Here is a 24,620-nt window from a genome sequence, read left to right as displayed (position 1 = left end):
TTTTTATTTCCCACATTTGTCGTCTGAATTAAGTACCTCATCTGGAAATAGAATGAGTCATTTAGGTCCTGTCAACAAAACATTGCCTTATGTAACTAGCAAGGTTTTAGTAATTATTGTTTCAGTCCTGCTTTGAGCAACGTACTTCTCAGACAAAGCAGCTCTATAACTGTTTTGTCTTCTAAAGTCTCCCTGTGCAAAATGCTGCCAGAGCTGATGGCTGTACTAGTTAATGGGAATGTTAGATATAAAACAATTGTGGTTATATATTTTTCCTGAGCTGTCAGCTACACAAACCAGAAATGAAAACTGCCCTGGCTGCCTGCTGCAGAACTGACATCACTCAGTTCCCTGGAGATATGAGATCACAAAAAATGCCAAAGCTCTGAATGATTATAATTGTTCAAAGCCCAAAAGATTAGAGTGACAGCTTGTTATATGATCTCATCCTCAAGTCCCGTGAGATATCTGAGCGGTTTTATTGGGTGTTGCTGTGTATAGTCTATCCTCTAGCATCAGGCAAGGGGGAAAAGGATGACACGTGAATGTGGCTCTGTCAGATTTGACTCGTGGTCTATGGACACTTGCAGGCAGGTGACTTTTTATTCTTGTTGCAGTGACATCATGCTATCTTTGCAAGGACCCATGGTTTCCATGCCAACTGTTGTGATGCGGTTGCTCTTGCTGTAATTTATACCTGAAAATATTTCAGTCACAGCTTTTCAACCAAACAGTCAGATGAAGGAAACCTAACTACCAACCACCCCCCCCCCCCAATCTGGGTTTGGAGAATAAATGAAAAGTTGCAAATTGAGGGATAAAAATTTTAAAATGCCCATCTCTCTACCAAACAAATTGTTAGTATCTGAAAATATAAAAACATTGGATTATTTTAGACTGTTTCCATCCAGGTACATCTTGAATTCCTGCTAAAGTATGCTGGTTTTGACAATAAAAGAACAGTGTCAAACAAATATTTTTTTTAACTTTTTTTTAAAAAAAGGCATATTAAAGTATTCTTTGTAAATTACCTTTGGGGAGAGTTCCAGAGAAATCTGGAACTATCTCATGTGAGGGAGGAAAAGCTGGTTGTCCCATGTATCTGGGAATTCTGGGGTACAAGAGGGTTTCAGTCACAAAGGGAGGGCTGTGGTTGTAAGTGCACATTTATTTTTAGTTGTCATTGAATTATAGAAAATTTAACTTTGTGAAGATTTCCGGTTAGCATGGTCCTGAGCATAGCAACAGCCTTGTCAGTTGGTTAAGTATAAATGTCACCAGAATATATTTGATTCTTTGAGGATATTTGACCTGAGAGATAACAGATAGTTGCTTACCATTGATGGGAGCAAGATTGCATGGTGGGACTTGTCATTTGATGATGAGATACCATTTGTAGCAGTTTGTCTTCTGACCGGTAAGAATGAAACCAAAAGAATTTGATGTCATTGGGTCAGAGTTGTCTTACTGGGACAGACTCACACCTGAGTTGAAAGATTATGAGTTCAAGACCCAATCCAGAGATTTGAACTAATTCCCCACAGCCCTCTTAAATAGAACAACTTGAAAAACAGAAGTGATCTTCTCCTAATGTCCCAGGCAGCTTATTTCATTCTTCAAGCAATTTTTTTAAAAAAAGCCATTTGATCATTTAATATATTCTGTTTGAGGGACTTTGTGTTTGCCCATATTGAACCAAAGGTTATATTGAAAAATGCTTCCTTGACCCTGAAGCACTTTTGCTGCTCTCTAAACATGAAGGACTCTGTATAAATGCAACTTTGTTATTCAGTTGGGATGGACCATGTAACAAACAAGCCATTGGTGGATCTGAGCAATCAAAAGTGTTGATGACAATGAGGTAACCAAGGATTGAGAAACAACCATTTTGAGCCACAGTGGTGGAAGCTGATTAACTCTCTGGGTAGGATCCCTTGTCTCAGCGATATTTATGTCCCTGTTCTGAACTCACCAAACCTGCTGTGGTATTTACAGTGTTTTCACTCAGATCCTGGTATTTGCATTTTCCTCCTAAATACATTAGTAATAAATAATTTATTGCAGCTCAATTTTCCTCCTTTGTTACTTTTACAGGCAAAATTAATATTCCTTTGTTGAATCCAGAACTCACTCACTTTGATCACTAGTACAGAAAATGGATAATTGAGATGAAAAATGAAAGGAAACTAGATATTTAATATTTCAGTATTGTAAAATTATTTTATTTCTTTCTAAAATAAGGCTCATTATTTACATTTTCAAAAGAGATTCCAATAAGACCCCAAGAAAGCAGACTTAAGATTGAAAGAATTTATTTTCATGAAGGGAACATTTGAATTCAGACCAACCTCAGTTCCCGGAAGTTGAGAGCATTGAACGGTTCTCCCAGATTTGGTATTAAACAGGAAATGCCACAGAGAGAGAGGTATGACGTACCATTGAAATACATATTGTCACATTGATGTAGTCAGGGACATGCCTCCTACGTTGGGTGACAATGTTGATTATTTTTATTATAGAATAAGCATTTGTGATGTGCACGGTTTTATAACTCCAAAGGAAATGGGTCAATGACACTTTTTCTCAAGCAAAATATTTCAATAGCAATTGGGTCGAGAGCAGTGGTTCTCAACCATTTTCTTTTCACTCACATACCATTTTAAGTAATCCCTATGCCATCGGTGCTCTGTGATTCGTAAGGGATTTCTTAAAGTGGTATGTGAGGGGAAAAAACGGTTGAGAACCACTGCTCTAGATGCAATTGTAACTGAAATATTTTGCTTGAGATAAAATGTATTTGGCCCATTTTCTTTGGAGTCATGAAACCGTGCACATAACGAGTCATTTAGGTACAATTAAAAAAACTGTGGCTTTCAAACTTTTTCTTTCCCCTCACATACCACCTGAAGCAATCCCTTATTCATCACAGAGCACCTATGGCATAGGGATTACTTAAAGTGGGATGTGAGTGGAAAGTAAAAGGTTGAGAACCACTGATTTAGATCATAGAAATACACAGTACAGGCCCTTTGGACCACAGTGTCGTGCTAACCTAATAACCTATTCTAACAACTGCCTAGAATTTTCTGCTGCCTAACCTTCTGTATTTCTCAGTTCCACGTACCTATCTAATAATCTCTTAAAAAATCCTAGTGTACCTGTCTCCACCACTGTTGCCAACAGCGTATCCCACGTACCCAACACTCCATGTGAAAAATGTACCTCTTACACCACCCCTGTATGTACTCCCAAAGAACTTAAAACTATGTCTCCTCACGTTGGCCATTTCAGCCCTGGGAAATAACTTCTGGCCATCCACACGATCAATGCCTCATCATCTTATACACTTCTATCAAGTCACCTCTCATCCTGTCACTCCAAGGAGAAAAGACCAAGTTCACTTAACTTTTCGTCATGAGGCATTTTCTCCAATCCAGGCAACATCCTTGTAAATCTCCTCTACACCCCCTCAATAGCATCCACATCTTTCCTGTATTCTTCTTTGGCTTGGCTTCGCGGACGAAGATTTATGGAGGGGGTAAAAAGTCCACGTCAGCTGCAGGCTCGTTTGTGGCTGACAAGTCCGATGCGGGACAGGCAGACACGATTGCAGCGGTTGCAGGGGAAAATTGGTTGGTTGGGGTTGGGTGTTGGGTTTTTCCTCCTTTGCCTTTTGTCAGTGAGGTGGGCTCTGCGGTCTTCTTCAAAGGAGGTTGCTGCCCGCCAAACTGTGAGGCGCCAAAATGCACGGTTTGAGGCGTTATCAGCCCACTGGCGGTGGTCAATGTGGCAGGCACCAAGAGATTTCTTTAGGCAGTCCTTGTACCTTTTCTTTGGTGCACCTCTGTCACGATGGCCAGTGGAGAGCTCGCCATATAACACGATCTTGGGAAGGCGATGGTCCTCCATTCTGGAGACGTGACCCATCCAGCGCAGCTGGATCTTCAGCAGCGTGGACTCGATGCTGTCGACCTCTGCCATCTCGAGTACTTCGACGTTAGGGATGTAAGCGCTCCAATGGATGTTGAGGATGGAGCGGAGACAACGCTGGTGGAAGCGTTCTAGGAGCCGTAGGTGTAATAAGGTGACTAAAACTGAACACAATATTCCAAGTGAGGTCTAAATAAGGTCTTATTATAGCTGCAACATTGCCTCTTGAATTTGATCCCACGGTTAATAAAGGCCAACACACCATACGTCAACACTATCAACCAGTGCAGGAGCTTTGAGTGTCCTATTGATTTGGACACTAAGATCTCTCAGTTCCTCCACTTTGCTCATCATCTGCCCATTAACATTGCATTCTGTCTTCAGCCTAACCTACTGAAATTATTTAACCGACCTGCAAACAATAAGGATAACTAAATATTAGTATTAAAGGAATGTGATTCATTTATACAAGACAATGTTTGCGCTACTAAAACTTCACAATCTTGAAATAGTATCTGCTTCTTGAAAAAAAAAGTTCATATACACTTTTTGGATGACGTTGTAGTTCTGAATGTACCATGTGGTGTAAGGTTACTGATCAATGCAGGCAAGAGAGAACCAGGTTTTATCCAACTTGTATGGATGGGGAAATTGATCATGGTTTTTCATCCTGATTACAGAGTTATTACTAGACTTGGATAGAAACTTGGATAGGAAAGGGTTTGATTCAATGTTCTGGACTCAAATAAAGCACAACTACCTCACCAAAATAACCCAGTGAATGGCTGTGGAACTGTACCCTGCAGCATTTCAAAGAAAAAGTTTGAAGTAAGTCAAGGTCAAGATTCCTTTTTGTTGTCACGGTATAATACATTTAAAATGTAATATTCGTGATATCCTTCAACCTTTGTCTGCCATAAGGCAAACAAAAAACTGACATGAGTATTGCCGGCACCCTTAACAAGAGGAGAAAGAAAAGCAAAGAGAGTCCCTTCAGATACACAGAGTGTACGTGGATTTGCCTCCAGCATTCCCATAGTCTCTGCCGCTGCACAATCTCGACTTCACACCATTGGCCACACAAGTGCCAGATCCAAACCTCCAATGTGATCAGGAAGACTTTGCGATTTTTATTTTGCCCTCAGCACCCTCTCAAATCCTGGTTCTAATACCTGGTCCCCATAGCCAGTCTCCAACAGCCCGCATGCCTTCTAGGTCCTTCAAATGCAAATTAGCAACAGCCGGCAGCCTGTGTGGGTGCTTCAGCTGCCGAGCACCTTGCTAATCTGCTGCAGTGGTCACCATCCTGTCGTGTAATCTATGCTTCTCCTTCTCAATGAGGGGTGTCCTCCCTTTCTGGTGCCCTGCACTGATCTTCAGCTCCCCTGGAGTTGGCAAACCCTCGTGATACACTGCCCAGCCCAGGTAAGTAATGGCAGAAGCGCAGATGCAGGATGCAACGCTGAACTATCATTCTTAGGCACTCAAAGTTGACCTGTTTTCCAGGAGTTGCTTGATATCTTCTGGCTATCCAACCCATAGAATGATGATACGCCACTCCTCAGAAGGGAACAACGTGTGTGTGAACGGATTTAGCTGAATAGAGGGTTACACAGGTCCAGGCCCACCCTCTTGACATTCCCTCCTGGATTCAAAGGCATGGTGAGGTCCAAGAAGGCTGGGGGAAGTTTTGTTGCAGTGAATGGCCAGACTAAGCTTCAGTGCAAGGAATGCCCTTTCCGCGCTTCACGGCACGTGTTTACTAGATGGCCGTTGACCTTGCAAGGGGGTTTGTCTGCCCTTTGTCAGGTCTTTTTCATCCTGCAGGGTGTCTAGCCACCCTCCACACCAAGCAAGCCTGGTGGGGGAGCTAGTTTAGTCACCGACCACCTGACCATACAACAGGTACTACTGGGTTGCATGGTACCAGTCGCACTCAGTCGAGTGACCTGACCTGATACTTGATATAGTAGAAAATGAACCTAATCGATATGATTTTGGGCTAGTAATTACAGTCAAAGTGAAGGAACTAGCTTGGGTATAGGAGGTTTTTCCCCTTGTACCTTGAGGAAGGGCTCAGTCCTGAAACATTGGTTGTATATCTTTATCTCCTATGGACACTGTGAGGCTGGCTGAGTTCCTCCAGCATTTTGGGCATATACTGAAGACACAACTGAGTAATATTTTTTATGATATACAGAAAAACAATGGAATTGGGACACATCATGTTTGACAAAATAGAAGGAAAAAAGGAGGAAGGCAACAAACAAAATAAATGATTTAATCAGAGAAGCAACTGTGATTGGCCTTGGATCATCTTAGGCGGAGCCACTAATGGCCACCTGACCAACTAACTGAATATTGTTTGAAAGCTCCTTTTGGTGTATATGTTGAAATAAAATGCAAAACTCTTCAGCATTTTCAATTTAATAGACCTTTCTGATGCCCTTCACAGCAAAATATTGTTATTGTAAATAACAAATGCATGTATACAGCTGAAATAATAGTATCAAGTCACTTTAAAGACAAAGATAAATATATTTTATTTACAGAATTAAATATTGTAAACTGTTTTTGCAGGGATCTCTTTACCTTCTGATAGAGGAAATGAGCCAGTTATTGAGGTCCTTGATTCCTATCCAGCTATGGTACAAATGCATCATGGAAGGAGAATCAACCAATAGTTATATATTGGAAGGCACACTCATTGTTCTTTACAGTCTTTGCAAGGTGAATAATTAACAATAAACTGAAGATGGCTGATTAAATCATTATCATTTCTGTCCTGCGATTGCAAAAGATTTATTTTTTACCAAGATTTATTCTATTTACAATAGTACATGGAATGAATTCAAAATTGATTTTGAGCTTTAGAGAATTCTTAAAAATATAGATCTATTCTAATATTTTTAGAACAACGATTATTTTCACTAAGTAATTGGAAAACCATCACAAACAGTTCAATTTGCCATATTTACATTTTAATACTTTTTTTTCAGAGAAGACTCATTTTGTATTGTTCATACCAAGTTTATAAATGATGGTTTTTTAAAAAAAATATTTACCTTTGTGATGTCACTACAAATAAGAAAACTGGATGGCATTTTATTGTGTGTTGCTTTGACAGTTTTTCCAAAAAACATGTTTGACCAGTAGCATATTCTCTCTTTATAACATGCTGCAGTTCCTGGATGTCTGTGGTCGAGTAGGTGGTTTGCGAAAGGCCTTGAAAACCTTGTGTAAATCACAGGTAAATTATCAATAACAGTGGCAATAGTTTACAACTCTGCATTTTCTTGCAAAGGAGAAGGGAGTATGCTAGGGCGCTTCACCCTGTACTCTTGTGTCACAACTGGTGGTCAAGTTAACAAAGACATGATAGAATGTTCCTTATCCCTGCCACTGAAAATCCAGGGCTGCCCAAAGGTGATGAGATAAACAACATTGTTTCTTTATGAATTCTGAACTGTATGAGGTGTTTGGGTGCATAGTTCATTAAATTGTTCAATGTGTTCCAAAATTGTCAGAAAAAGGGCACAGGCGAAGCTCTGTTAGCGGGGGAAGGGCTGAGCTCTGATGGTCAGTGTCAGGATACAGACAGAGTTCCGATGGTCATTGACAGGTCACAGTGTTTCAATGGTCAGTGACATGGGCAGAGTTCCGATGGTCAGCGACAGGACATGGGCAGAGTTCCGATGGTCAGTGCCAGGACACGGGCAAAGCGTCTGAAAAGATTTGAACCAAGGCAGCATAAATTATTTTCTCCTGCTTTGGTATGATTTTTGTTTTGCTCTCCCTTGGGAGCAAGTCGTTGCAAGTCTGAAAGCAGTGGTTAGAGAACTGGAATGGAAACTTAAGGCGTCAGGATCTCAAATCTTATTATGATTGTGAATTCAGTAAATCTGCTAATTTGTGACATGGGCAAATTAGCAATGGCAATGAACGCTGAAAGATTGTTCTAAAAAGCCAGGCAGTACACAAATATCTTTGAGGAAAGGAAGGCCCGGCTGGGTTGCTTTATCCGCTATGGACTCTCCGCCCGGATGGACTCTCTTCGGTGCTGCCACGATTCTGTCGTATAGGTTGACCGCGGTTTCAGTCTCTCCCCATGTGATTGACTTCTAATTCTCTCGGAAGCGACCTAGAAAGCCACTCGTGTAGGGCAATTGTCACTCTCTCCTCAGAGCGACCACGGAGAGATGATAAATGGATTTGGCAAAATGCCCACGAGTAGGTCACCGTTCTATCGTTACAAGGACTCGAAGTAGAGGAAAGACATAATCAAGAAGAAAATAAAATTTAAGTGGGTCCAAGAAAAAGTATCATTCAGATTAGCTATCATTGCAAAAAAAAAGCATGGATTTTACAACATAATTGATGTCCAGGACTAAAAGGCGCATGAATTTTACAGCCACTGATGTAATCTTCAATTCCAGTGGAGGCTTACGTGATGGGTTTGAACGGATTCTATTCTAATCAGGTTACATAGCGCTGACTTCAACATTATGGAAGGGTCTCTTCGGTGTTGCAGCAACACGGTTAACATTATGTCAGCTCACTTCGTTTTTCTTTAGATCTATTTCTTATTTGGACCATTGGCTAACTTTGTATCCTCATCACCAGCCGCCCAAATACATTGTCAGAAGCTGCTAGTCGACAGAAACATAAGTATAAAAACACGAAAGTCCACAATCAGAGCGCGTTATACATTTACGCCCTGGTGTTGGCACAAACTGAATCATTTTTTTAATTCAAAATTAGCACTATTAAAGCCGTGCTCATTGCAATTGCCTTCTTTCCTGGTAGAGCTGTGGCGTGCGAGCTACCAGCCAGCAGTCCAGCGAAGCCGGGGATATCTGTCCGATATGCCAGAAGGAATTTCGAGAACCTGTCGTGCTAATTTGCCAGGTATGGGAGAGGAAAATAAGGTGGGGGGTGTGGGGGGGGGGGGGGGGGGAATGTCGTGTGTGTGCATTTATCTGTGTGTGCGTGTGTGTATGTGCGCTTGTACATATATGTGTGTGTGCGATTGTATATGTGCGTGTGTGCATGTATATATATACAAACACGCACATATACATACACAGTATACTCTGTGTGCGTGTGTGCATGTATATATATATACATACACACACATATACATACACAGTATACTCTGTGCGTGTGTGTGTGCATGTATATATATACACACACATACATACACAGTATACTCTGTGTGCATGTATATATATATACATACACACACATATACATACACAGTATACTCTGTGTGTGTGTGTGCGTGTGTGTGTGTACGGACGCCGCGAACCAATCCTTCACCTGCCTGACTTTGATCAAAATGCTGATAAAGGTGAGCGATCGATTTTTTTTAGAAATGGGCAAGGTCACTAAACAACAGCCCATTCAGTGTGAATCACTGGGATCCGTTTTTCAAATGCTGAGTCTGAAATGTTGGGATGTGGAGGACAAGAAAGAGCCTGAATTCCCGTTGCAGTGACCAAGGGAAAAGTCTCAGCAGGTCAAGAGACGCTCTGAAGGGAGAGAGACAAGGCGGGTTTCAGGTCGATTGCCCTTCAACAACCAAAAGTTAACATAGTTTTTTTTTTCTCTCCGCAGATATTGCCCGGTCTGTTGAGTGTTGCTCACGCCTGCTTTTTATTTTCATGATTATAGGTCTGGCCTTCACAGAAGTTTTTTTTTGGGGGGAAGATAGGTTTGCCTGAAAGCTAAATATGGTTTGAAAGTATGGCGAGTTGCCGAGAGTAGAAAAGCTGCAGGTGGAGTGGATGCGTGTCCATGTGGAGCTTGCAACGTGTATTCAAAGCAACATGATTAAATCTGTGCTTCGACGGTTTTAATTCTAACGCGATAATCCACGGGAAAGACCAATCAAGAGCCTTCTTAAGATGTGAAGTTTTGGCAGAGAATCTTTCCCCCATTCCCCTTGAAAATAAACGTTTTAGGCTGAAAATTGATTTTTTTTTTTGCGCTGCGGTCGGGAGATCAACAGCGCGGGCTTATTGTGGCAGGGTTTGGGTGACCTTACGTTCAGTTACCTGCGGGTTCTTCGCTTGAGGATGGTGTTGATTTTTTTCCCCCCTCTGTGCATCCCTTCCCTTTGCTGCTCCAATGCTAGCACGTCTTCTGCGACGAGTGCGCCTGCCTGTGGTTCGACCGAGAGAGGAGCTGTCCATTGTGCCGAGCCTTTGTGACCGAGACCGTGCGCTGCTGGAAAGATGGAACCACTTCGGCGCACTTCCAGGTGTATTGAATCCCGAGTAAGATCGAGGGTCGGCGCTCGGTTCTCGCCGCAGAGAATTCTTAAACCTTCAGCAACCCTGGGGAGATGCGTGAATTTGACTGCGTGGTAGCTGAGCTCGAGCTTGTGAAGAAACTGTTCCTTCTTCAAGTAAATGTTTTAAAACTTCGTGTTAACTTTTTTCTGCATTGATGTTGAGAAAATAATTTTCAATAGAAATGGAAATATTTATTCATGCATTCCAATGTCAATCTTTATCTTGCAGTTGTGATTTGTGGAATGTATTCTTCATTAAAATATTTGGTTTTCACTCATCACTTAAGATCATTTAAAATATCTTGGGACGTTTTGCTGTTTCTGAAACATTTATTTAAAGGTTCAAATGCATTTCCACCATTCTATGAAACGACAGTCTAAAAACAAGTCCATCATTGCAAAGGATTATTTACAGTAAGACCATTAGAACAACTTTTGCAAAACTCTTGTACACTTACAGTTGCATGCAGCAAGAATCAACGACTGGTATAAAATTGTGGTAACAAATGTTGCAGTCCACATTTTAAAACATGCATTTTTTTAAAAAAAATTGCTCCGATGTTTTGATAAAAGTAAATGCTGCAATTTTTTTTTCTCGGTCCCATTCCTCCGCATTCCAACAGATTGTTCCGCCCAAGTTTGGACTGAGTTTCACTCCAGAGCAACGCCCTGGCGTTTATTGCGTCGATGAATGACAGACACTCCCCCTGTCACCTGCAAAGTACAAGAAATACATTTCGGTGGTGTTGACCATATTGGATAAAAGTATTCCAACGCGGTAGTTGTGAACTATGGTGTCCTAGGTAATAGCGTACAACATTTTATAGCCAATAAAAACCCCAAGGAAGTAACTTTTAGAAATACAAGTAGGAGGTGAAGTCATTTTCAGAAGACAAGAGTTCCCGCTGACATCCTTCTCTTTCGTGGAAGGGAGTAATGTCTAATGATATCGAGTTCCAAAACCATGATTGCTGAAAGACTTAAAAGTTAAACCGAGCACAAAATGTTGATGGCAAAACAAAACAGGTCAGTTAATATCCCAGAAGCCCAATTTCTCCGTCTCCCTTTGACTCGCTATTCTTCTCCCGGAGCGGTAGCTCCCGCAGAGTGAATCCCACGGGCACGCTTTACTGCTCAAAGTGGACCGAGCTGGTGGATGTTGCTGGGCTGGTGGAAGGCGACCCAACTCAGCACGATTGTCTCGTTCGAACACACACACACACACACACAAACACATGCGATGCAGCTGGGCTGTCTGGCTATGGATCAAAAGAAAGCCTGGCTGGTTTTCACCATCAGAAATGATGGTGGCCAGGCCAACTGAATCATCCCTTAACTGTCCAGCTGAGATCAGTTCATTCAATGGAGCCCAGCACTTCACTGAGTGTGACTCGGTGCCACGGGATCGGGTGAAGCAGGAGTTGGCAAAGAGGCTCGTTTAAAATAAAGCAAGATCTTTGGATATTTCCACCTGTTTTTCAGTCAAAATGATCAGATGGGGACTAGTGTCAAAGCTGTAGAGAGGCCATGAATATTTTACACTTGAAAAAGACGAGCTTAATTCTAGTCCCATTCGGAGGGGAATTTTTAAAAAAATCTTTGTCAATATTGAAAATAGATTTAACATCTCAAAACATTTATCGAGGAAGGTGAAAGAGTGGTTTGATTCTGCGTAACCACTGTATTGGGCGACTGAAAAAGCCGACGGCTCCTCTTACCTGTTGAAGTCCAGATCCCAGGTGTTAAACTTCCTACAGGTGTTTATTTCTGACGAGTATGAGAAGCGCTGTGACATGGACGAGCGTGCAAATTGTATAAAGGTGCCTGTTGCAGACGTTTGTATAGCTCCTATTCCTGTCGGCGGCTTTCCTCTGTGCTCTTTCTTGCAAATGGTCCCCTATAATCCTCAACCTTCTGGCGACCTCTTGCACTTCAGAGCACCGTTCGCCTGGCCGGCTTGAGGCGCACAAACACACCGTCCTGTCCACATCTTCTCCTTGCTGACACATTGTTAACCAACTGCAACTACCGAAAACCTCAAAAGTCAGTGCGTCCGTTGTTAGGAGCTCTATTATTAATTAAAGCTGCCTCCAAGTGTCACATGGCGTTCCGAGGGATTTACATCATCTCTACCCCCGTGTTCAGCTTGTGTTGGAAGGTAATTCTTAACCGTTTAGGTGCTGGGCCTATTACAAGTTGTTCTTCGGCGTTTCCAGAAATTATATGAAAGGTATGATCTTGCTGCACTGAGACCATTTGTTTTTACACTCACTAATTCCAAGGATCATTTGTCGTTAAAGGTCAAGGGTGACGAAAGTTTCGGAAAACTTTTTATACGCATATTTGCTACTTCAATTTTTTAAATATTATCTAATATTTATGCCACATATTTTTTATAATAAACGTTTTCCTCATTTCTTGAAGAGACATGGGATTCAAAGTATAGGATGGACATAATCTCTTTGAAAGGATGACGGGTGACGAATTTTATCCCCCGAGAGATAGTTCACATTCTCTTTAGAACCCAATTGTCAAAACTAACTGAACGACGGAAGTTCTCTCCCAGTTGCAATGAGAGTTTATCAAAGTTACTTTATGTATTTCAACTAATCGTATTTCCGTTCAATTGGCAATCATTGCAGCGTGCAAACAAGACATTTTTGACATAGTTGGCGTTCATGAATAGATGGTTTTTGAAAGGACCAATTGCTCCAATGAGTGGTGCACGGCAAGGAAACGATTAATCCCACGTTTCAGGAGTATCCCAGGTTTTCCTTCATTTTTTTTCCATTTCTCCCAGTTAATTCCCCCCCCCCCCCCCCCGCCACAACTTTTGCGGTAGTGTATACTTGAGCACAGTCTTATCCGTTTTTATTGTCCGTACTATACCTCCTACAAATCTCTATTCTCTCTCTCTCACACACACACACACACACTCCTCTCTCTCTCTCTCTCTCTACCCCCCCCCACCTCTCTCTCTCTCTCCCCCCCCCTCTCTCTCTCTCTCTCCTCCCCCCCCCCCCCCCCACCTCTCTCTCTCTCGGCGACCATGTATGTTATTGGTGAAGGGAGGGGAAATACCTTCCATTTCTTCAAAGTTTGTTCTGGTAGGCCAAAAAGAAACCTGATATGATTTCTGTACGTATTAAGTTCTGATCTCACTGAAAATACTCACAACTAAGATAGCATCAATATAAGTGGCCCCTTGTAAATTTCCAACTTCAACTAAGTACAATAAACCTAGCCATTAAAATATATGGAGTTGCGTTTTTTGTTTACTAAGCGAGAACCTTTAGGATTACAAATTGTACTCCCCTGCCCTACACATAATGCCACAAGACACGATCACCAAAAATAAAAAGATCTTTTTTAAATTGAATGGTTATGTTATGTAATCTAATGTTTCTAGTCGCATTTACTTCGACCATTCAAACAAGAAACGTAAGGCAGATAGACAGAAATAGTGTGTTCTCCAGCCTTCACGTCATGAGAATGCACTTAATACGTTACCTTGAACACATTGTTGAAGTGATTTCAATGGAAGGGAAGCAACTCGTACAAAGCAAGCCACCACAAACAGCAAACTCGTGCTGTCGATTGAGGGAGCATGGGCGGTCAAGGCATAAAAAATGAGATCAAGCTCCTCTTTAATGATCCTCCACATGACAGATGGGGTTACAACACGTGGGAAGTGCGTGGGTGTAGCAGTAAGGCTGGTGAGCGAGGGTGGTTGGAGATGGCGGGACTTACCTCTACCTTGTCAGCTTCCCTCAGTCGTACACTGATTAGTGATTCTACGTCCTGTGTTTTGCGTGTCAGAGAACCAGACCACGACCTGATATCGCCAAGAAGTATTACAGAGCTGAAATCACTAAAAAAATACTTTAACATATGTAATTTACATTTTCAGTTGCAAAAGCTCCCAAACCGAAGCAATTGGGTTTCACTAATCTAATGAGTTTCTGCAATGAAGGGGGAAGGAAATCCACGGCCCATCACCGACATTATAAATAACTTTCTGGAATAACTTTGATTTTTTAAAAAAATACACAACAGCGTCAAAGTGGTTGGAAAAGGGCTGTGAAATTCGATGCCTTCCTGGTTTAAGGGGAAAAAAATACTTAATGTGTATGCTAAATATGATCCCGCAATGCAAGTGAAGACATTGCATGTAGCATATGAAAGTTCCATTCCATTTATCCGTGGCTCGGACAATATATTAAACGATAGCATCTTTCAATTTAAAGGAAACATTCATTAATACCCCCCCCCCCTCCCCCCGCCCCCCACCAACCAGAGGTGAAGAAGAGATGTCATGGGTAACAACTGATATTCAAACTCTTGGTTTTGGTTAAAGTAAGTTCGCGCTCCCTCGCTGTTTTATCTGAGAACCTTATAACTTCTGGCATTTGGCCTTTATCTGAATAATACGAAACAATACCACCGAGCTGGGAAAGTGGAACCTCGGGAAATGTCTGGCTTGTAGGTTCCTTTAGAATTGGACAAATGGGATGTTTGCAAGTTGGTTGTGATTTATTTCTCAAGGAGGTCGAAAAGAATGATTTAAAATGTTAACAACTACATATGAGGTAAGTCTATCTATGCTTGTATACAATAATATAGACCTAACTTGAATGGAAATAATTGCAGGAAAACAGATTTTTTTTGATCATGTGTTCTGAAATGAAGACCAACAGCACCATCCTTGAATAAATCGAAGAATCATCTTCGGAACTAAATTCGACAACCAATTTATCGCATGTCGATAATAACCGTCGAAGCGTTTGGAAGTTAACATGTTTATGAAAACCCATTCGAGCTTGTCATATTGACAATTAACTTAGTCGGTTACATGCAAGAGAAATGCTCATTTAATTTAAAATGTAAAATGTTAATGTTATATCAGCGGACTAATTCCGCATTTAGATTGATTTAGCTTGGAGTATCCCAATTGTAAACCAGCTATTCTCAAACTTTTTCTTTGGCCATGCCCCTTTGGACTCCGCTCAAAGTTTATGGCCCCCCTTCCCTGTGAAGCAGTCAAGTTTAGTTAGTCTCTTCCGTACTTCTGACTGCGTAAAAAAAACCTACAAAAACTTTATGATTGCCGCCCGTGCTCCCCCTCCCCCCCAATCCCCTTAAATGTTGTGTGGCCCCAGAGTGGTTATATGGCCATTGTATTGACAATGACTGCTGTTAAGCAACCGGTTTGTTTTAAATGTCTAGTTGCAATGCAAAGCAGCGGTTCCACGATTTTGCATGTGTTTAGACGAATATTTATCTGGGGTGGATTTGCTGCAGGTTGGAGTTGAAAACAATTCCACCGTTTTCACAGTTTGGAAGCCAAATACCCAGTCGTCGCCCGGTGCCGAACGTTTCAAATGAGGTTTGAGGTCGCCAGAAGTTATCATCGAAGTTGAGGTGGCAGTGATTGCACATGCACGGGATTTTGAAAACACGTAGCCGAATAGCAGGAACTATGTTCAGCCAACATAGGAATAAGGAAAAGGGACTTTCACAAGAGTACGTGGAAACGGCAAGTAGAATACAATGTTCGTTCTCAGGGTTAAAATAATCGACCGGACTGGAAAGCAAACTAATCTGGACCATTAATTATTGACACAGACTCCAGTGAAAGTAGGAGTGAGTGTGCAAAATGCTCACCAGGCGACCTCTCCATCCAGGTAGCTCCAAGGGATCATCTCCCACTACATTCAATCCCTAAATGTCCCTTTCATGGAATATAGAAGAGAACCACAAGGGTAAACGGCTCCTCTGCTCATTGTGTTTCTGCTGACCACGATGCCAACTTAATCTGCACATTCCTTGCTTATTCATGTGTTTGCCTAAATTCCTCTAAAACGTTGCAACTATTTCTCTTTCAACGATTTGCTTCTGACAGTGAATTTCCAGGCACTTCCCACTATATAGAAAACTTGCCTGGTATATCTCCTTTAAACTTTTACCCTCTCAAGTTAAATCTATCCCCTCTAGTGTTTGACATTTTCACCGTTGGAAAAATACTCCATCTGTACTGTCCATACCACTCATAATTGTCTATATTTCCATTAGGGATGGGTTGTGCCAGGACAACACTTTTGCTCTCAACATCGCCAAGGAGCTAGCTGATTGTTGATTTTGGGAAGAAGAGGTTTCAGAGATGGGAAGGAGCTGGAGTTCCTGGGAGTCCATATTTCAGAAGATCTCTCCTGGAGCCAGCACATTGAGGCCACTGTGAAAGAGGCACACCAATGTCTTGACGTCCTAAGGAGTTGGAGGAGATTTGCCAAGTGAACAGATACTCTATCAAATTTCTGCAGACGCACTGTGAAACGTATACTGGCGGTTTCATCACTGCCTGATTCGTGATTTTGACTGCCTTGGAACACGGAAGGTTGCAGTAGGCAGCCAGGCCCATTATAGGCTCTCATCTCCCATCCATTGCAGACGTTTGTGTGACATGCTGCTTCAAGAAGCCAGCCAACTTCATAAAGGGCCTCCACCATCCTGACCACAACCCATTCTCTCTGTTTCCTTCAGGCAGAAGGTACAGGGGTCCAAAAACAAGCATGTGTACATTTCATAAGTTTATTTCAAAAACCTATCAGACTCTTGAACCTCCCCTTGGGACTCTGGTCATGGACTGCCTGACAATAGTGATTGTCTGCAATATTGCAAGTCACAGTTTACTCTATAATTACTGTGAATATTTATATCTATCCTATGCTTTATTGTTACATCGATTTTAATCCGTTTACTATTATAGTTTATTTTCTCTTAGCAAGTACCAGTTCAACTGCAGTAAGTAAGAATTTAGGCACATATGTGCATTGTAAGTGTGCATGGCAATAAACTTATCATTCTCATCAGTTTCCCCATCAGGCTCTGATGCTCCAGAGAAACCAGTCCAAATTTGTCCAACTTCCTTTAGCTATTGTACCCCAATCCAATCTGCACTCTCTCCAGAGCCTCCACATCCTTCCTATAATGCAGCACTGCACAAAATACTCCAGTATTGCCTAACGAATATCTTATCAGTTGCAACAAAGTTTGTCAACTTTGGTCCAATGAAAACAAGCATGCCATGTACTTTATTTACTACCCTATTTGCGTTGCCATCTTCATGTGTTATGCGCGTATCTGAAAACCCTCCAATGCACGGATACTCCTAAGAGTCCTGCCATATACTTTCCTTTTGGATTTGGCTTCCCAATGTGCGTCGCATCACAAATTTCCTGATTAAATTTTATTTGCCATTTCCTTGCCACTTTCCCAACTGATCCATCTCCTGCTGTATCCTTTGTCAACTTTTCTTACCCTCCACAACTCTGCCAATGTTTGTATATTCAACAAAGATACATATATTTCATCTAAATCATCGATATCTATATTATAAACAGCAGGGATCCTAGCACCATGTCCTCCAGTCAAAAACAAGAAACAGCACTCCAGCAGTACCCTCGCTGTCTTTTTATGCACAAGCCAATTTTGAACCCTATCTGCCAAGTCATCTGCCCAAAAGTAAAGGTGCAGACTTTCTCTAGGTCTACAAATGTGATGGCTAATCAGGAGTTACCTCTTGCTTGTTGTGTCGTTCAAACTGCCAGAGCATTGGAAAAGATGATACAACATTGGCTGATTTTCCTGCCCTTTGCTCGTACAAATAAGATGAAGAATGTGCAGTGGTGTACAACTGACTGTGGCATTCGCCGAAGGCTGGAGGAAGACTTGCATTTTAAAGCGCATTTCGCGGCCCGGATGGTTTAAGGGCTAAAAAAACACTTTTGAATTTGAACATACTTTACCAAGAAAGTCCTTGATAAAACAGTCACACGCTGCAACTATTTCTAAGCATGAACAGGGCATAAATGACAAAGGCACACAGAAGAGTGCAGGTGTTGGCATTTGGGACATAAAGCGAGAGGGCCTTTGAGATGTGTTTAAATTAAATACATTGGATTTCCGAAGAGCAAGATTACCGTAATGTGCCTTACCACTTTAAAGACGCCAGGATTTGAAAGATACAACATTTAGAAGAGGGCGAGGTTTGCTTAGTTATCTTAATTTAGACTCAGGGACCCCTGGGCCCACGAAGATAGTGGATGGATCAACTTTATTCAATAATTTGGATCCAGGGCATGGGCACACACACACTTGAATTGCTTTCGACTGTCCAAACCCCGAGAACTCTGCAGCGCAGGAGGCTGTTAGGAATGATGAGAAATGTGTCCGCAGCGAAAAGTACACATTGTATTGTGACTGACGCCTCATCAAGTGACGGGTGCACTGCTTCAAATGACACAAATAAATACTTAAATGTTGAACTCTAAATATGGGTGTAAAATGTAAATATTTTTAAGATTTGGTGATACTAATCATGAAACAGTGACAAATACAGAGGAAATGGATGGATTAGCACAACAGACAGGGAAGTGGCATGTGTAATTTCGTATTTATAAGTTAGGAGTGATTAAACATTTGGCAGAAAGAACTGTTTTAAAGAATATGCAAGGACAGAAATGTTGCCAAATAATAGGTCATGCTTACGGAGCAGTTAGTAATACATTTGGGATCTCCCTAAGAAGCAGCAATGAATATAGTGTCTTGAACCTCTTTAAAGAGTTGGTTAGACCACAAATGGAATACTGCATTCAATTTTGGTCACCACATTTTAGGAAGGATGTGAAGATCTTGGAAGCAGGGCAGTAAACTAGCAGGGTGAAGAATTTCAATTGCAGGTTTAGGCTGTAGAAACTAAGGTTATTCTCCTTGGAACTAAAGTTTGACAAGGTGGTTGAAGGAACATAAAAAGAGGAAAAATTGACAGAACTTGTTTTCATTCGTAGATGTTTCAAGAGACAGGGAATCAGCCTTGGAAATGTTCAAGACACAGAGGAGAATGGGGGAGTGAAACACGAAAATCTGCAGATGCTGTGATTGCAGTAAAATGCTGGAAGAACTCAGGGGGTCACATAGTGTCCATAGAAGGTAAAGGTGTATCACCAACATTTTGGGCCTGGGCCCTTTTTCGAGAGAAATCATTTTTTGTACAGGGGTAATTATGATCTTCATGTCATTGGATGGAAAAGGTGGGAAATAATCAGGACTTTGACAAGGGAACTGGTCAGGAAGCTGAAGGAGAACTTCAGATATAGAGGCACTCCCCGACTTATGACCATAATTGGGACCTAAGGACCAGTCGTATCTCAAAATTGGTGCAAGTCAGAATTTTGCCCGCATGCATGGAGTAGCGAAGTCTTAAAGCAAGCTTTTTAATAAATCCTTTTTTCATTGTAGATTTGATGATAACAACTTAAAATTTCCTGAATTTGTTGATCAACCTTGGCGAATCTCTTCACATTCTGGTTCATGTTTTCCTTGTTAGTTGGCGTCCTGGGGTCCATAGGCTGGGCATGACCATCTTGATTCCTGTGCGCACGCGCGAGACTTTGGTTGGCACATGAGCAAGTGTTCATTGGCGCACGCGTGGTGGGTTCACGCATTGGAGTTTGGTTGGTGCATGCGCAAGAGTTACGTGTCCTAATGACATTGAATTTGTATCCTTATCTCTCATGTATGCGCCAACCAAACTCCAATACGCAAACACACTGCACATGCGCCAATTGAAGACTCGTGCATGTGCACAGCAATCAAGATGGCCCCACCAAGCCTACGGACCCCGGGTCGCAGACTCACAAGGGAAGTATGCATATTTTGGCTCTTACATGCTCTGTTATAGTTTGTCAAATGCACATATTCCGTGTAAATTTTATACTTTTTCTTTATTTAAAAAAATTTGGTGGTATGTGCAGATGGATGTAAGTCGCATAGGTCACAAGTTGGGGAGTACCCGTATAGGGAAAGGATAGATCATTTAATTCAGATCTTAATCAATATAGTTTGTATCTCACTTTAGGTTTTGGTAATTAATTTCTCAATCAGCAATTTCAAAGCTCAGGTCTCCCTCAGAGACTTGAGGATAAAATTTGAAAAATTTATGGGGAAATGATGAAGGAATCATGTTTTGGAGGAGACAAACAAAGCCTGGGTTCTCTTACAGATGGATGCTAAAAATCCTATATGGAAGAAATGATTTTTTTTCTGCAGTTATTATAGGCAATGTTTATTCCATTGTATAAACAAAATACATGAACATTAATCTTTTGGTTTGTGAGATCTTGTTGCATGCTGATTGACTTCTATATTTTCAATATCACAACAAGTGCTGGAAAATATTATATTGCCTGTAAAGAACTTTAGGCAATTTACTTATGTGTACAGTGCCCTTCATAATATTTGAGACAAAGACTTTTATTTCTTTATTTGTCCTTGTGCTCCACAGTTTTAAATTTGTAATCAACAATTCACATGTGATTAAAGTGCGTCTTCTAGGTTTTATTCTAAGTTATTTGGTTTGACCATGTAGAAATTACAGCATTTTTTATACATACCTCCCCCATTTGAGGGCACCATAATGTTTGGGACACTTAGCTTTACGTGTTTGTGAATACTCAAGTATGTTTAATTGCTTCATTGGTGCAGGTATAAGAGAGCTGGGCTTGCATCTCAGCTTTAGATCAACTTTGGAGTCTGTAATTGCCAATTTTCAACATGAGGACCAGAGTTGTGCCAATAAAAGTCAAAGATGCCATTATGAGTCCGAAAGACAGAATAAAACAGTAAGAGTCATCACTCAAACCTTAGGTTTTCCAAAATTAACTATTTGGAATGTAAAGCCTGATATTAACAAGAAAAAGCGTATTGGTGAGCTCAGTAATCGCAAAGGGACTGGTAGGCCAAGGAAGACCTCCAAAGCTGATGACAGACTTCTCATCATGATGAAGAAAAGTCCCCAAACGTCTGTCTGATAGATCAGAAACACTCTTCAGGTGGCAGGTGTGGATGTGTCAATGACGACTGTCCGCAGAAGACTTCATAAACAGTAATACAGTCTACACTGCAAGATGCAAACCACCAGTTAACCACAGAAACAGAATGACCAGATTAATTTGCCAAGAAGTATTTAAAAGAGCCTGTAGAATTCTGGAAAAAAAGTTGTGTGGACAGATGAGACCAACCTGTATCAGAGTGATGGCAAAAGTGTGGAGGCCTAAAGGAACTGCCCAAGATCCAAAGCATGCCACCTTATCTGTGAAACATGGCAATTGGGTATGTACGGCTGCCACAGGTACTGTTGCACTTATCTTTACTGATGATGTAACTGCTGATGGCAGTAGCAAAATGAATTCTGAGATATATTAAAACATCTTATCTGCTCAAGCTCGATCAAATACCTTCAAACTCATTGGACGGCGCTTCATCCTACAGTAAGACAATGATCCCAAACATACTGCTAAAGCAACAAAGGAGTTTTTGAATAATAAAGATGGGAAAATTTTTGAATGGCCAAGTCAGTCACCAAATCTAAATCTAATTGAGGATGCCTTCCATATGCTAAAGAGAAAAGTTGAGGGGACAAGCCCCTGCAAAAAGCTAAAGATAGCTGCAGCAGAGGCCTGGCAGAGCATCATCAAAGAAGATGCTCAGCGCCTGAATCACAGACTTCAAGCAGTCATTGCATGCAAGGGATATGTAACAAAATATTAAACATGGCTACTTTAATATGCATTCCATTGCTATGTCCCAAATATTATGGTGCCCTGAACTGGTGCAATGTTTACATGGTCAAACCAAAATGTACACAAATAACCTTGAATAAAATCTGGAAGGTGTACTTTAATCACATATGAATTGTTTGATTAGAAATTTAATACTGTGGGGCACAGGGGCAAATAAAAGAAAGGCATTGTCTTTGCTCCAAACATTATAGAAGGCACTGCATGTCAGAAGGAAACACTTCTGCCTGTTTACAGCATCATAAACTCACAAAGGCACTTCAAGGTAGATTATCAAAGAAAAGCTATTACTGAGGCAGACAAGGAGATATCAGGCTTATTATCAAAATAGCAGCAATTTTGCATTTTCTTATGAGATGCCAGCTCTTGGTGCCTTCCCATCAACTGCATCCCCCTACTTAATTTCCTATGACCAGTTTCTTCTTACATGCTCATCAAATATCTCATCACTCTTCTGCCAGCCACCTACATGAGTACTAATACCCACCAGTATATCTGTGGGACACTGGAGAGAGATAATGTGGACACATCAAAGTCTGCTGGCAGGCAAATAAAGATGATGTGATGTAGATTATCTTTGTCCCAATCATATATCAATTTGTAAAGTCATATACCTGCTGTCAACATTATTTTAAAAAAGATAGCCCTTAATTAATCTTCATTTGGCAAACAATGTATTCTCTGTGGATTGACTGGAGATCTTTATTAAACTTGTGAAGGTATCAACAAAATGTAAACATACATTTATGGTCATGCTTAAGTCTTTTTGCATTTGACTGCTCGCATTTCAATATCAGGCTTTACAATGTAATTATATTCCACATATTCAATTTATTTAACAGTCAAAATGGTTGAATAATTTGAACATGAAATATAATTACATGTAAAGCCTGATATTGAAATGCGAGCAGTCAAGTGTAATGAGACCTAAAAGTTTCTACCATTTCCTGTTGAGAGAGTAAACAAAAATAGTGTCAATTCCCAAAATTGATTCTCTTTCCTTTCCATGGTATCCTCAGCTACACTTCCACTTATCCTAATTTCCCTTAACCTATTCTTGTGCAGGTTTTAGGAAACAATCCTCAGAATATCTCATGAAATTTTCTTCCTAAATCTTTTCTCCAGAAATTCTAATTTCATAGAGCACAATCTCTCTCACAATCTTTTCTTTAAAAAAAAAGTTTGATTAAAAGAGATCTGTTGTGCACTTTTGCTCATGGCACATTGACACCATCAGAATATTGGAATCAGGTTTGTATGTGTGCACTCTTGCACTTAATTGGTGTAAACTAATTACTCCTGAAAGCAACAAATTGCAACATCAACAGCAGTAAACATGAATCAAGCACAACGGAAGATGTTCAAAAGAAGATATCTAAAGAGATTATATTAAAATAAAAATAAGCAGAATTAGCAATAAAAAATAAGGAGACCCATCATTAATCCAATTTCTACACCAATGAAAGAACTGGTATACTCACCACCATCAATAAGCATATTTGATTAATCAGCACCTGTAAAGAAACTCTGATATTGGCCAGATATGAGAGACTTCATTTTACTGGGATTTTGTATTTTCAACACTATCATTTGCAAATGTTTCTTCTGGTTGAGTCTCTTCTGCCGTATCTTTTGAAATAATTATGAAAATGGCATAATTAGATGGTGGAGGAACCAATAACAATTCAACGCTGAAAATGTTAGGAACCCCTAGTACCCTTGATCATTGCTTTTAAGAATTCAATGCTTTTGAACTAGGACTTGGAATTTCACTCTCTGAATTCATTCAGGAGAACTTCTACGAATTACAGTGCAGAGTTTGGAAGGTTGTCTTTCTTCAAGTTGTAGCTGTCATCTGACCCATTTATTGAGTTCTAGCTGGACACGCAGAGGTAAGCAAGAAAAATTAGAGGTAATCATACACATGAGGAGGTATGCTTGTAAATAATGTGTGCATGCCCAAGGCAGACCAAGTAAGACTGTCCAAATTGGTGAGAAATTTGAAGAATCCAAAGCAAGGGAAAAGTGGGAGAGACTGCAACTTCATGAAGGTAAAGAAATACATTAGACTGCTGTGTCAGTAAACTGCAGAGCAATAATTCTCTGCTTTTATCTGTGGCATTAATATTTTATGTGTTGACAACCTATACAGATAAGATTGATATCCTAAAAACTGCTGAACCTTCAAGTAAGCAAACAGACCCAGGGAAAAAAAAATGCAGTCACCATAGTGTGAATGCACATTCAATTGACAGGTGAAATGACCACCATAATGCCTACACTATTGAATTTCTCATAGAAACTGATAAGAACTAGAAACAACTGATTAATGTGTCATGATCATTACTGAAACAAATAACAGATAAAGTCAGCAATGGGATCTGCTGAGTCAATCGAAGGAGCAGGGACCAAAATTAACAGGAAGAACTAGAATGGTAATATTCACAGAATTATGACTGAGCCATGTGCAAACTGGCATGCAGTCAAACAGATCAGTGAGTAAAATGTGTGCCTCAATGAGAGGTGTGGGAGAAAGAGGTTTTAATTTGTGAGGGATTGAAAGAATACTTCAATGGAACATATTCAATCTTCACTTGAATTAGATGGGGAAAGTCAAATACTTAAGGCTGGAGAGAAGGCTTTAAAATAGATCATGGGTCAAGAGATTCCAGGAAAAGTACATTTAGAATTTTGGAGAGGAAGTACAGGCATGAGTGAGAATAAGTTGTGTTGGAAGGCACTGTTGTGCAGCCATTATA

General features: G+C 40.7%; 1 protein-coding gene across 1 annotated transcript in view; it reads left to right on the top strand.

Moving 5' to 3' along the window:
- rnft2 (ring finger protein, transmembrane 2) overlaps positions 1-10,504 on the top strand; it is a 38,559-nt gene extending 28,055 nt beyond the window's left edge. The window contains exons 7-10 of the mRNA XM_069930441.1: positions 6,511-6,660; positions 7,115-7,180; positions 8,737-8,838; positions 10,067-10,504. Coding sequence (XP_069786542.1) covers positions 6,511-6,660; positions 7,115-7,180; positions 8,737-8,838; positions 10,067-10,201 — 453 coding nt within the window. The 3' untranslated portion in view covers positions 10,202-10,504. The remainder of the gene's footprint in view (positions 1-6,510; positions 6,661-7,114; positions 7,181-8,736; positions 8,839-10,066) is intronic.
- The last annotated feature ends 14,116 nt before the right edge of the window (positions 10,505-24,620 follow it).

This window comes from Narcine bancroftii, chromosome 4 (assembly GCF_036971445.1).
Source record: "Narcine bancroftii isolate sNarBan1 chromosome 4, sNarBan1.hap1, whole genome shotgun sequence".
NCBI classification, from domain to species: domain Eukaryota; kingdom Metazoa; phylum Chordata; class Chondrichthyes; order Torpediniformes; family Narcinidae; genus Narcine; species Narcine bancroftii.
Note: the sequence above shows the minus strand (reverse complement) of the source record. Positions and strands in the feature narration are given on the sequence as shown.